This window comes from Muntiacus reevesi, chromosome 3 (genome assembly GCF_963930625.1).
Source record: "Muntiacus reevesi chromosome 3, mMunRee1.1, whole genome shotgun sequence".
NCBI classification, from domain to species: domain Eukaryota; kingdom Metazoa; phylum Chordata; class Mammalia; order Artiodactyla; family Cervidae; genus Muntiacus; species Muntiacus reevesi.
Genome location: NC_089251.1, coordinates 111400554 through 111414880, shown reverse-complemented (window position 1 = coordinate 111414880; position 14327 = coordinate 111400554). Strand labels below are relative to the sequence as shown.

General features: G+C 47.5%; 1 protein-coding gene across 7 annotated transcripts; it reads right to left on the bottom strand.

The window, feature by feature from the left end:
- Positions 1-4170: 4170 nt before the first annotated feature.
- PIGV (phosphatidylinositol glycan anchor biosynthesis class V) lies at positions 4171-13927 on the bottom strand. 7 transcript variants are annotated; one of them, XM_065930147.1, is made up of 5 exons: positions 13879-13927; positions 12817-12896; positions 10970-11104; positions 6776-7897; positions 4171-4964 (listed from the first exon to the last, which is right to left on the bottom strand). In XM_065930147.1, the coding sequence occupies exons 3-5, from the start codon at positions 11045-11047 to the stop codon at positions 4692-4694; spliced, it is 1473 nt and encodes a 490-aa protein (XP_065786219.1). In that variant the 5' UTR covers positions 11048-11104; positions 12817-12896; positions 13879-13927; the 3' UTR covers positions 4171-4691. The 7 variants fall into 7 exon arrangements, with proteins under 7 accessions (XP_065786219.1, XP_065786222.1, XP_065786223.1 ...); XM_065930150.1 differs by having other exon boundaries at positions 12817-12901; positions 13879-13922; XM_065930151.1 differs by lacking the exon at positions 13879-13927 and adding an exon at positions 13859-13875 and having other exon boundaries at positions 12817-12901.
- Positions 13928-14327: the final 400 nt, after the last annotated feature.

Here is a 14327-nt window from a genome sequence, read left to right as displayed (position 1 = left end):
GGAAGAAGCCTGGGTCCCAAACGACCTGATGGAGCAGGCATCCCTCCCCAAATCTCTACTAGACTCTGATGTGAGCAAGAAAAATCTTTTATTATTAAACCACTGAGTTTGGGGAGTTGTTACCGCAGTTAGCCTACCCTGATTAATATCCCTAATCCCTAAATTCAATAGCTTTTCTCATCCTTTCCTTAACAGCATATGAACCTGGTAACCGTTTCTTTCTTCTTTTCTGGCCGTGCAGCACAGCATGTGGCATCTTAGTTCCCTGAACAGTGATCAAACAAGTCTTAACTGGACCTCCAGGGAAGTCCCCATTTCTTTCTTCTTGAAACTCTTTTCCACCTGATGCTATTTGTTCCTGGTCTTCCAGTGACAATGAAGATGATGATGATGATAATGACAGTAAAAAATAGCTACCATTCATTAAGTTCTTCCTATGTGCTAGGTGCTATGCTAGTTAGTGCTCTATCAGGTATCTAGCTGAAGCTTCATAACTACTCTGTGTGGTAAGTGATAGCATCCCCATCTTAGAGACGTCCCATCCAATATCGTGGCTGCTATAATTATCATGTCAGTGTGGATGGCTCCGACTCCAGTCTCCAGTTCCACCTCTCCTGGCCTATGAATGTGCTGATGGCCAAAACTCAACATGTCCAAAGTGCAGCTATTCCTTTGTTAGTCCTTTTCATTTAATTTGCACAACAACCCTATGAGATAGACAATGCTATTATTCATATCTATGAGGTAGACCGTATTATCCACGTTTTACAGATGAGTGAACAGAGGCCTAGAGATTCAGTACCTCACTCACCTTTACACAGCTAGTACATGGTGGAGCTGGGCTTGGAGCTGATTTCAAGGCTAAGATCTCAACAACGACACGCCTCAAGTTCCACTCAAACTGAGCTCTCCTTGTTCTGTTCCATTTCCTGCTTCTTATACTCATTCTCTGGCCTTAACTTTCAAATCCTACTGTCCTTCAAAGTCTATCCCTTGTGAAGTCTTTTCAAGTATTTCAAGCTGGGAGGAATCTCCATCTTGTGTGAATTTACAGTGTACTCACTCTGTAACATGGGGTCTTCCCTGGTGGCTCAGTAATAATCTGCCTGCAACACAGGAGACAGGGGTTTGATCCCTGGGTCAGGAAGATCCCCTGGAGAAGGAATGGCTACCCACTTCAATATTCTTGCCTGGAAAATCCCATGGACAGAGGAGCCTGTCATGTTACTATCCATGGGGTCACAACAGTCAGGCATGACTTAGTGATTAAACCACCACCACCAACTCTGTACCACACTTACCTTTTCCTAAGGAAAATTCATCCTCATCATTAATAAGTTCAAGTAGAGAAATACAGAGCAAGAAGTTTTAAGTGTCTCTTCATTCCCCAGAATTTATCAGTTTTTCCCTTAACAAGCCTGTGTTTCTGCTAGAAGCTCTATCAAACAGCTATTTGAGGACAAGAGGCATGCCAGTCTTCTTTATTCCCCTAGAATAGGCATTACTAAACAACTGCTCAGAGAATCAGTTTCAAATCTCACGAGCCTCCACACACTACGTTTTTTAGATGAAGGTGAGAGGGTCAGTTGAAGAAAAGTGATTTTTTTTCCAGGGAGGCTGGTAAAGACATGTCAGACACTCCCTCTCCTCCCACCTTCATTAAAGAACAAAAAAGCATCTACTTCTAGGTACATGAAGGGTCTGGTTTCTGTTTTAGCTGGGTCTCAGAAGGAAATGACTTTTCTCTGAAATTGTAGACGCCCAACCCAGCTGCAGCATTGTTAGACCTCAGAGTAAACAGGAAGCTTCCTGCCTTGGGCCCTTCATGTCCCTCTCCCAGACTATTAAAGACTGTTAATAGGATAGTAAAAAGACAGCTGCTGGCCATAAAATCAGCCCATTCCTTAGTTCCTTAGAGAACAGTGACTAGATCCCTCCAAGGTCAGAGAGAAAATGGTGTCCGTCCCAGGTCACACCAGGTGTCCACCTAGCTGGGGTTCTCAGCTATCTCCTCTATGACCAACTGTAACTAGAATGGTCTTTGCAAAATACCAGAGTGATTTAATTCCTTGACATTAGTTGAGGAGAGGTTCCAATTTATAAGGGTTTCTGGCCCTTGAAATCATTTGTTTCTGGGGTGATAAGATCCAGTGTGAAGGTTAAGCTGAGGCTGCCAGAGCAGTGAAATCACCCCCTAACCTGTGGAGTCTGAGTCACCTCTTCCAGTAGGGGAATAATCAGTCCTGATTACCACCAAAAGAGGCAGCAAGGTTCATCCATGAGGGCAAACAACCTAGTACTCCTACCTCTGCAATGGAAGAGCTGACTCAGGACCTCAACTCCTCTTGCACACAGTGTGGAAGGCCCCAGACTTGCAGCTGTTGCTGAGGAGGGAGGGAGCAGTTTCTGCCAACTGGAGGGACACTAGGGCAGGGGTGACTATCTTTTGCCAAGAAGGGCACTTGGGTGCCTTGGCAGAAGGCAGAGGGCTGTCCTGATCTGTGTGTACATTTTCAGAAGCAGTTGATTCTGGACCAAATTCTCTCAGCTGTGCTAAAACTAGAGCAATGGATGGGAAGTGCTTATTGGCCAGGCTGACTAGGAGCTCCAGCAGAGGGTGCTGGGGCTCAGCCAGGAGCATCCCTTCAGCTGGCAAGTTGAGCTTTCAGTCATGGTCAGAGGGAGTATGTCATAATTCTAATTCTCAGGGCTCTCCAGAAGCTGCTTATCCATCTATTTTGAAGTTTCTGCTTGCTGGAATTTTTGGTTCAAATGGGGAATGAGTGGTGATGATGCAGAACCTCTGACCTGGCTCAAAGAATGAGAGCTCAGCAGGGGTCAAGGTTTTTACTACAATTACACAGACAGGCCCATAACCAAATGGGTGCCAGAAAATACCATTTCATTCAACCCTGGACTTACCTACAATTTATCAATTCCTGCTGCTGTGATGGTTGGTTCCTCTGATCCTTGTCTACTAATAAAGCAAGCATAGGCACTCGGGAAGAGCAGGAAATCCAGTCACTGCTCACCAAGTTGAACATTTAGTTGCCTTGGGCAGGTTGACTAACACACGACAGGGAGCCTTAGTTGCCAAGTCAATGCAATGTCAGTGCTTCCCCTCATTCAAAGGAAAGATCACTGAAGTTACTCCTCAGAGTTGCCCCTAAGAGGGAGAGTTTCTTCTACGGGCTGAAAACAGAAGAACTAGATATTTTTTCCAGTAGGCTAACACAATTTCCCCTTAGTTTCAGAAGATGTAACTAAGGCTCGGGAAACTCTTCAAAGGTCCCACAGCTGGTAAGTGGGTTTTTACTGAGAGGACCAGAATCTAGGCCTTCTGCCTTCTCATGAAATGTTCTTCTTACCATGACTTTTCCCCTCAAATAACTTGATGCAGAGCATGTGGCAGGGTCTCAGCCGTTAATTTGTGTTATTATTTTAAAAATCTTTATTTTTCTAATTATTTTTGGCTGCCCTGGGTCTTCGTTGCTATGTGTGGGCTTGCTCTAGTTGCAGAGAGCAGGGGCTACTCTTCGTGGCGGTGCACAGGCTTTTCACTGCGGTGGCCACTCAGGCTGAACCCGGCATTCAGGAGCCACTGCGCATGGGCTCCGCAGTTGTGGTTCACGGGCTCAGCTGACCCACGGCATGTGGGAATCTTTCTGGACCGGTGATCGAACCTGTGTCCCCCTACCTACACTGGCAGGCGAATTCTTAACCACTGCACCACCAGGGAAGTCTTGTATTATTTTTTTTGAACGATAATTTATGGGATTTCCCTGGCAGTCCAGTTTAGTACTTTCACTGCAGTAGCCTGGGTTTAGAAGAAGGCAATGGCACCCCGCTCCAGTACTCTCGCCTGGAAAATCCCATGGATGGAGGAGCCTGGTGGGCTGCGGTCATTGGGGTTGCTAAGAGCGACTTCACTTTCACTTTCACTTTCATGTACTGGAGAAGGAAATGGCAACCCACTCCAGTGTTCTTGCCTGGAGAATCCCAGGAACGGGGGAGTCTGGTGGGCTGCTGTCTCTGGGGTCGCACAGAGTCAGACACGACTGAAGTGACTCAGCAGCAGCAGCAGCAGTAGCCGCAGCCTGGGTTTAATCCCTGGTTGGGGAACTAAGGTCCTGCAAGCCAATATAGTAATAAAAATAAAAAGGTAGTTCATTAGATATAAACCAATGTTGTTTAATTTGCATTTCTTTGTAAGATTTTTCATATAAATAAGTGAACAAATCATGAAAAAACTCATCAGAAACAATGTCCCATTTAGAAAAGATGGTCCCATTTTACTTACTATTGCTGCTATACTGTTCAGGCCTTCATCATCACTGTGTGAACTATGACCACCTTGTCAGCTAGAGCCTTTGATGAAATTTATATTTAAATTTACATGTGGGTAGGTGCTAAGTTTCAGACTATCTCTGCTAAGGTTGATTGACAACATAGATCTGGAATAAGATTTCTTCATTTATAGAGAAACCAGTTACTACTCTAAAATTTGCCACAGCAAGGACCAGAAAGGGCTCTCTAGAGGCTTTCACTTCTTCCATTCCTAACCAACGTTCAGATAGAGAGGTTCTAATGGACAGAGTAAGGATACCAGGGAGCACAGGCAGCCCCAGTGTGTATTTGTACTTTCAGACCCTGGTTACGTCTGCTTCAGGCCTGTCCCCTAAGTCTCCAGGTTATGTCCAAGGCAGCCAGTTGCAATGGAGGAGTAGTCCCAAGAGCCAGTAAGTCACGAAGTAGCCTAGAATGCATCGTGTGACCAGAGAACAAGTTTTCCAGTTGTACAAGAGTCCCATGATAGAGTTTCTGGGGACCTTTTGTCCTGGTGGGGGGTCCCCTGCAGGAGGCACAGTCTCTAGGGATCTCAGTAGCGGTTCTTGATCCAGAAGCAAGTGAGCCGAGAACCAGTACACAACAGGACTGGAGGAGCATAAAAACCTGGTGAGAACCTGGAATCACAAGAGGGGGAAATCCACACATTTATTGGAATTTCACTGCCTCAAGTGGATGAGCCTGGGACTTCCCTGCTACTGGGTAAACTACAGCTCCCAGACTAGGAATTTATTATACTGGAAAAGATACTCATTCAGCAGAGCTTAGATCTGCTTTATAAAGCTGTGTACAACACCAGCCAGGTGATTGCAATGTTACAAATAAACATAACTACAGACTAATTACCACAATAATGGGCCAATCAATACTAAAAACTCCATGGGGTGCACTTTTAGCCCAGGACCAGGACTCTAACACCCCACTCCAGTACTCTTGCCTGGAAAATCCCATGGACAGAGGAGCCTGGTGGGCTGTAGTCCATGAGGTCACTAAGAGTCGGACACGACTGAGTGACTTCACTTTCACTTTTCACTTTTATGCATTGGAGAAGGAAATGGTAACCCACTCCAGTGTTCTTGCCTGGAGAATCCCAGGGACAGGGGAGCCTGGTGGGCTGCTGTATCTATGGGGTTGCACAGAGTCGGACACGACTGAAGCGACTTAGCAGCAGCAGCAGCAGCAGGACTCTAAACTCTAGGCTGGGGACCTCCCTGGTGGTCCAGTGGTTAAGACTCAGTGCTTCCAATGCAGGTAGCCTGGGTTTGATCCCTGGTCAGGGAACTAGATCTCACATGCCACAACTAAGTATCCCAAGTGCTGCAACTAACACCTGATACAGCCAAATAAATAAATATATATTAAGCTCTGGGCTGCCCCTGAGGCTTGGGAACCTGAAGCGGTTCTCTCATGCCCTGGGGATGGTAAAGCAGAAGGAAAGAGGCAGGGGATCCTGTGGTTCAACATGGCCCCTCTGGGGGTGTTCAGAGCCAGGTCTCCAAATGGCCTCCCTCATCTCTGGAAACTCTAAGCTTTGCTGGCATTCACTCCAGTAGCTAATCTGGCTATAAACACAGAATGCTACTTTCTATTTCCCCTGTGCCTCTTATTCATATAGCTTGGAGAACTTTAAAGACAGCCAATGTGCACCTCCAAGAGGCAGAAACTGCTGAGGAGTGGCCAGTATGGAGACCAAAAGACTTCCCCGGGGTCATCCTGACCTGAGGCCACAACCAGGAACAAAAACAATCGGATGTACAATCAAACTCTTCCCATCCCTCGACATCCTCACCACTGACTGAATACTGCACAAGACGTCCCTTCTGAAAACCGAGTCCCTGCCAGAGCTCAGAGTACCTCAGAAAGTCGGCATTCAAGGAGACATTCCAGGTACAGTTGTATGTTAGAGGAAGGTCCCAGAGACATTCTCTGTGCTCATCCCTATAACTCAGTCAGATCAGGTCCTTTTAGGACTCTCGTGTCTTCACCCATGCCCTTCCATCTGCCAGAGTGCTCATCCTCTGCTTCTTAAACGAAATTTCTTCTTACTCTTCAGGACCCAGCCTACATATGATGCCCTGCTCACCTCCTTGGATAGTTGGCTACAGTTTCCTCTGTGCTTCCACAATACTTTATCTCAAAAGGATCTCCTCTTCCATTCCACTATACTGTAGTTTTACCATTTACCTGTTAAATGTCTGCCTCTCCATTTTGACCACAAGACCCAGTAAGGGCAGCAATCTTATCTTATTCATGCTCTATCCTCAGTGGTCTGACTCAGGGACTCACAATAAAAACACCCCCAAATAGTAGTTGAATGAACAAATTAGGTACAGGTCACTCAAATGGAAGAAGTTAGCTGTCCTGCCTGTTCCTGACCAATGGGCTCAGCCTGTGTTCACACCTATTCCCAGCCAGGAGTCCACCTCACCTGAACATGCATGCATAGACTGCCAAACAGCAGCAGCGCTGCAGCGTGGACCAGGTATACAAACACCCGAGGACTGAGGAATCCAGGTTCAGGCTTCTCTAGGGTCTTTTTGTTCTTGCTCCTTTGCATCCCAAGTGTAAGGAAGAGCCAAGGGTGGGTGGTCACGTATGTCCAAGTTGCCCAGGCAACCAATACAGCCATTGGTGAAGCCAGTAGAAAATTGGGCACCTGCTTGAGTTCATAGTATCTCAGAAAGCCAACATTCCAATAGACATCCTGGATGTAGCTGTATATTAAGGGAAGTTCCCAGGAGCACCAAGGCGGCTTGTTTCCCTCTGCAGTTCGGTAGCCCTGGTCTATAGCTAATTGCAGCAAGGGCTGAGGAATGCGGTGGGCTGAGCCTGGCAGACAGAACTGGGTATAGGCGTAATACTGAAAGAGGGCAAAGGGAAGGCCGAGTGTGAACACTGACAGAAACACAGAACCCATCAGCTTCAAGAGCTGTCTCAGAGCATTTTGCACCATGAGAGATGAGAAAAAGTCTTGGCACTGAGAATGTACGAGGAAGCCAATGTTGACTAGCCCATTGGATCGTACACCAGTGGCAAGGGCAAAAAAGAGTCCACTAGTCCAGCTTTGGCCCCTTTCCAGCTGCCCCATGGCGCTGAATGTCAGGAGAGCAAATAAGGCTTCTGAGTAACCAGCAGTCAGGAAGACATTGGCGGGACTGAGGCAGAAGAGCAGTGCTCCATAAAAGGCCTGGCGGGGACAGTGCAAAACCAAACAGCCCAGGTCGTGAAGTGCAAGTGCAGCCAGCGCGGAAAACAAGGAATTGAGCAGTGCTACTGAGATGAGCAGGCAACTCCGTAGGTTCAGTAACCCCCACAGGGGTCTCATCAATTCAGTCCCCACCAATAGGACCAGGGGGAAACCAGGAAAGAAGGCAAAGTTGTGCTCATACAGGTAGCCGTGCTCGGCAACGAACAGGAAGTGTTCAGCATCCCAGTGAGATAGGCCACCCAGAAGACCTTCCACAAGTTGGTCCACAGAGCCAGAGGGGGCGAGCCGAGGAGGAGAGAAGGCTTCTGCACGATGGTCTGGGATGATGGCATTGAAGAGAGCCTGTGGGATGAAGAAGAACTAGTACTTTGGTTCAGCAAGTGGAAGAACTACCATTTAATAAAATGAGGAAGAAAAGACACGTTGGGGAACAATCACAAGTTCAGTTTGAAGTGGATGTTCCAGTGCATAGATCAATGAGGCAGTGAGATATATGAATCTTGATGGTGAGGAGAACCTTCAGGGGTGGAAATATAAATTCGGAAGTCATAAGTGCATGGATAGCAATAAAAGGTGTGAGACTGAATGAGATCACCCAGGGAAGAAGTGCAGATACAGAAAAGAAGAGCTCTTGAGGACTGGGTCCTGGACATGCCAACAATTAGAGGCCCAAAGAGAGTGAGGATCCAGCAATAATGGTAAAGAAGGAAGGGTCAGTGAGGTTGGGAGTAAACAGGAGAGCACAGTGTCATAGAGCCAAGTGAAACAAAGGAGCGATCGGCTCTGTTAAATGTGGTTGACAGGTCAAGTAAGATGGGAACTGAAACTGACCACTGGATTTAGCAATACAGTGAAGGTCACCAGTGACTATGACAAGAGCTATTTCACTGAAGTGAAGGAGAGAGAAGACTGCCTAGACTGGGTTCAACAGAGAAAGGGAGAAGGGAAACAGTAGATATAGACAACTATTTGGAGGATTTTTGCTGTAAAGGGGAGCAAAGAGGGGTAGTAGGTAAATGACATTGTGGGGTCAAGAAAAATCTTTTTTTTTTTTTAAGTGGGAGATATTTGTTTGCCAATGGGAATAATCCAGCAGAACAGAAACCACTGTGTATGTGAATAAGAAAGGGAAGAATTGATGGAGCAAGCAAAAGGGGATGGAATCTTCTATGGAAGTGGAGGAGCTGACCTTAGTTTAGAGAAGACAGACATTTCACCCCGCCTTCAGCAGTGAAGGCGCAGAGGTGCAGATGTAGGTTTGCGGATGGCTGTGGAGGAAGTATTCAGAAGGTTGCTTCTTATTGTTTCTATTTTTCTGAATTTTCATTCAGGAAAACAAGTTAGGGAAAAGGTGCTGGAGACTTAAGGAAGAAAAGTGTGTAAAGTAAGTAATTTCTGACCCTAGTTCTCAAAATAGCCTGTGCACTGGATTTTCAAATACAAGATGCCTGGGTTTCTCCTCTGCTCCACAACATTAATGATTTAACCAGTATGGGGTACAACCTGGGCATTCAGGTTGTTTTTAGCTCTCCCAGGTGATTCTGATAGGCAGAAAAATTTAGAGAATAGGTGAGGGACTGGACCAGGGAAATACACTAAGATTGCCAGGCAGCACTAAGGACTCACTTGGGTTAATGGTATTGAATAAAAAGAGACTAGTTAATACAGTTGTATGATTTTCTCTGAGCAGATGCCAGCACAGAGTACACATGGAACCGAATTTAATCAAGGTTGGGCTTTTGTCTTGTGATTAAGACAGGAAGAAGGGAGCAAGTGAGTTGTACATGTATGTGTGGTGGATCATGGACTCTAAGCTGGGTAAGAAAGAGAGCTGAAGCCACGAGGTGAGTGAGGGACAGGGAAACAGAGCTGGAATCAATGGATAAGTCCTGAGGGAGTGAACTGGAAAGACAGTAGATAGTGGTTAGATGTACCAGCTCTATTAATATTGAAACCACCAAGAAATATACAGTAATGCTAGAAAGAGCAACAGTGAATCAGGAGCTAAAACCTTCAAGGAATGAGAAAGAATGAGCTGTCACTAGCAGAGATGACAGCAACAATGAGGGGTAACTGGGGATGTAACCTAATGGCAAGAGTTTTAAAGCTGCCAGTGGGGAAGGGGAGGACAATGAAATAGCATTATTATACGTTTTTTTCCCCATTAGATTGTCAGCTACTTAAGAGAAAACAGATTGTGACTTTTTGTACTCCCACCTAGCAGTTCTTTGAACAGACAGAGCAGGGACTTAATAAAATTTGGTGGCTGAGTGAACAGCACAGAGGAAACACGCTTGTTTCCAAATCACCACCTGAATTAGAGCCCCTGCTTCCTGGGACCCTATCCCAGGTGTCATCCGATCACAGGACTGCTTCCTTAGTTCTGCCAATCACTCGGCTGATGCTGGTTCAAAGTCATCATCAAGTCAATTTTCCCAAGCCTGGCCACAGGAGTACAACCTCATTTTTAAGGCTCTTTCTTTTTTTGGTCAATTTCTTTACTAGGGCACTTTGAACAGTGAAAACAAGTGGGACAGGACTGATAGTCACAGAGTACAGTCCTAGGCTCCAAGCTGAAGACCATTTTCACTAAACCTGGGACCTAACAGAGCCTGTTATGCCACATATAGTTGGGGAGGAGAGCAGAAAGGAATTTTCCACAAAGGAACCAGCTATGAGCCTCAGAGAGAACGTGCTTGTGATGAAAGGCACACAGAATATGTTGACAAAACATCCCTAGGCTACTGACGTACATTCAATTATAATAGCTACTGTGGACCTACAAGCAGTGGGTACTGTGCGAGGCACCATATATAGTTCATATATACCTGAAATCGGATTAAAGTATGTATCAAGGGCAGCCGTGGAAGGGAAAGGGAGCTGCCAAATGCATTGGAGGTTGTGTGTGAGTGAGACAGGAAGGGGACACAGCTAGGGGAAGAGGAGAAGACACTGATGATTAAACAGATAAACACAGATGGTCTCAGGACAGTACCCCCTCTCTCGCACTCGACTGATTGATACCGTGCTCAGCCTCCTGGTTGGGGACCCAGGGTAATGCTTTGAGCTGTCATACCCTAAAGGCATCAGGTTACCAAATATCATGGCCTGGTGGAAAGATCAGTAGCCCAGGGGTAAGGAAACCTGGGGTATGATTATGGACCTTTTCGAACTTGTCTTGTGACTTTAAGGAAGCCACTGAACCTTTCTGGACCTCAGCCATTTCATGTGTAAAATAAGAGATTAATAGATCATTTCTAAGAGTCCTGTCCACTTTTCAGCTATGTGGTCTAGGTCTCTATAGTTCTAGTCACGTGGAGGGGCACATCTGGGAAACTGAAAGATGAGGCCTATTCTTAGCATAGCTCAGTCATGTGGCAATGGCACGTTCGGGATGAAAGATCAGAGACTGACCTGCAGCACCAGAGTCAGGACACGGCAGCTGACTGCAAACCCCAGGACCTCTTTCCGGGATGGATCCAGGGGCCACATCCTCTCACCACCAGGAACTCAGGGGGGCTGCTGCCAGGGTTGAGCTCCCTCAGGCTTCTAAACGCCAAAACCCAAGGAGGAAATGTCACACATGGGCAGAAAGTCAATTCTTGAAAGCATTCTTCATAGAAACACCCTCCAGCTTCAGCATTACTATGGCAAACTTAACCACCTAACCTCCTAAATGAAGAAAAATCATCTTAAAGGCAGATGGGACTGCATCCCATCACTCTGAAGCACTATATTCTTGTAGGGGAAGTTCCACACTTCCCCTAGGCAGGAAGCTGGAAAGCTAAGCTCACAGAAAAACTTTAAAAGTCTGTTGAGAGTCCCTGTGCAGGAACTAAAGGCCTGGATTCAAGTCCTGACTTTCTCATTCACAAGTTTTCATTTTGTTCTTCTCAGCCTCAGTTCTCTAGGTGAAAGTGAGATTGGACTCTTTTTGTCTGTCTCATGAAACTGTCATGATGGTGACATGGACTGAAGTGTGAAAAAAGTACTACCAAATCTACACTGCAGTTGCTATTATTTGGTGTGTGCCCTTTCCCTCTCGCCCAGAATAATAAACTAGGTCCCAAACCAGAGTCCCAAAAGTGGGGCATAGAACTGAACTGGAAGACCATAATGACTACACACTCTAGTTAAGCACTCTGATGTGTGTTCAGTTGGTCTGTTAAATTAAGTGGAGAAGGAAAAGAAAACCACCACTCAGCAGGACTTCAGCCAGCTAAACAAACTGAGAGGGACGACAAAGTCGACTACTACAGATGAAGAAACTGTTGTTTCCCATCTCTTCACTGGAATGGCAGCAATGTATAAACAACTGTAAAGCCATTCTGAGGGAAGGAATGCACTTTACAGCTTCTTCTTTTTTTTTTTTTTTAAAAAAACACAACTCCTCGGGTTCACAGAAGTAGCAATGGCTCTTACAGAACCAGTCAGAAATCAGAAGGGAGGGCAGGAGCATCAGAGGCAGCTCATCAACTTGGGGTGAGGAACTAACCCTAAAGGAAAAATACTGTACTTAAACTGAAAAATTAAGAGGGAGGGCTGGATTTTCCTTTCTTAACACCAATCAAACCTTTAAGTATCACTTGTTTCTGGAATTCTGTGACCCTCACTAGACTATGTGATATGCTCTCATTACCCTCTCCCTTGGCGTCTTTATAGCTATTGCTTATTTAAGTTGTTTATGAGAGCAGGGGCTTTGTCTATCTTGTTCCCAACTATCCTTCCAGGGCCTAGCATTACACACAGGCACATTAAACCTGTGTTCTGATTTACTGGAAGTGGCAGGAACTGGATATGGCTTCACCAGTTCACTGGCTCTGGATATAAAATCTCTCCTCCAAGTACTCCTCCCACCATATCTCACGTTGAGAGCAAAACGACAAAGTCACAGAAGCCACAGGAAAATACAATTTCTCCAGAAGCAACAGTTCTCTTTCTTCAGCACAAGGGGGCGCCTGTTGATTACTCCATCACCAGGAGGCCTGGAGGAAGGGAGGGGCCACCAACGCCACACCGGTTTGCTCATCAAAATTCAGTTCAAAGGCAAGCTTTCGAAAGCCCCAGAGAACAGCGGTAGTTTGTGAATCTACCCAACATTGCCAATATCTGACTCGCTGAATCGAGAGGAATCGTAGAAACAAGAACAGCCAACCTTACACGGCCGCTAGTTCTTTATCCTAGGATGAATTCACTTTTTACCTTCCTTCACTTCCCACCCACATGCAGAAGAGTCGGGAACAGAAAAGCACATAACCCACCTCTGCCTCTTCACCAGGCTTCCATTCTTCGTCTCTCCAGACTCAAATTCTAGACCCAGCGACCACAGAAGACGTGTAGCCTACACTTAGTTTGCAGGCAAACCAAGTGAAAACGAGAATAAAGCCAGTGAGCTCTCCTTATCAGCTAATTGCGGCCCTCACTTCCCAACAACCCCTTTACGAAAGCAGACTCTGAACTGGCAGGACACTTACAGAGCAACTAGTTTTACTCTCTTTTCCCTTGAGATAAATATGCCCCAGGGAAGTGAGTAATAATACACCAGAGAGCTCATTAGACCCTGTGTAATTACCATCGCCATTTTACAGATGTGGAAACTGAGGCTCACTAGGGTCAAGTGGCACACCCAAGGATATATTTAAGGAGAACGTCTTTTTTTTTTTTTTTCTGTCTGAAACATCAGTCTTTCCACCAGCCCTCACTCCTGCCAAAGCGGATGCGCTCTTTCAGAGCCAAGATCTCCCAACTCCAAGCTCAGTACTTGTCAGATGACAGCGCATGCTCTTGTATGCTTAGGGCAGGGAGGGTCCCATCTGAGCAGACAGGAAAACCTGTTGAATCGAAGCCCTGGACCCTCTGGGTAAGACTAACATCCTCGGGGGAAAGGGGTGTTGTACGGACCCAAGGTCCCCGGGACCAGAGGCCTTGCTGGCCGCCAGCTTCAGCGGCCGCCTTCTGCCCGCCCACCCGGGTCCGAAGCCCGTTCAGGCCGTTTCCTTTTCGACAAGAGTCCCAAGCAGAGAATGGGCATCTCCTCTCCCCAAAGGGCCACGGCTCAGGGGTTACTCTGGAGGGGGCCGGCGACGTCCGGCCCGGCCTACGACCGGAAGGCAGGGGAGGGGGGAGGCTGTGAAGGAAGAGGCGGCACTGGGAGGCCGCTATGGCGGAGGGGGCGGGGCTCCTCGCTTCTCGGCGGCATCCGCCTCATTTCCCTCGGCCTCCGTTTGACGACTTCCCTCCCCCCACTCAAAACTCCTAGGCTCCGAAGTTGGCGCCGGGTCCCCAGCGCCGGCGGGTCTTAACCTCCCAGGCGGGGCCCGAACCTTAGCTCCTCCATCCGGGGCTCCGAGCGGACGCGCCTGCGCACTGGCTCCGCGGGTGGCGGCCCCGCCCCGCTCCGGCCGGGAGTCGGAGCTGCCCCGCCCCCCTCCGCAGCGGCCATGTTGATTCCGGCAGAGCGGGGCGGGGACGGCATAGCCCCGAGACTCAGCGCCCCTCTGCCTTGGCCCCTGCCAGCCTTGGTGACAGCTGAGGAGTACCCGCTCCGCTAGCCCCTTCCCCCCGCCTTCAGTTAGTCCTCCAGGGTTGCTGTCTCAGCGTCGGTGCTCTTGGAAGAGTTCGAACCACCCCTCAAACATCCATAAGTTCCCTTGAGGGCCGAGGCCCTCGGAGTTGGGGGCTGCCCTGCGGCCCCTTCACGGAAGCCGGAGCCGCATTTCCCCTGCTGTCAGGCAAGAGCAGCTCAGCACAGAGCCTGGCACACAATAGCTGT

Excerpts from the sequence above, each read along its gene's own strand:
- PIGV (XM_065930147.1), bottom strand. The coding sequence starts at position 11,047 with ATGTGGCCCCTGGATCCATCCCGGAAAGAGGTCCTGGGGTTTGCAGTC. Across the intron at positions 7,898-10,969 it reads TCCTGACTCTGGTGCTGCAG|GCTCTCTTCAATGCCATCAT; the intron begins GTCAGTCTCTGA and ends TTCATCCCACAG. Across the intron at positions 4,965-6,775 it reads GTCTATGCATGCATGTTCAG|GTTCTCACCAGGTTTTTATG; the intron begins GTGAGGTGGACT and ends TTGTGATTCCAG.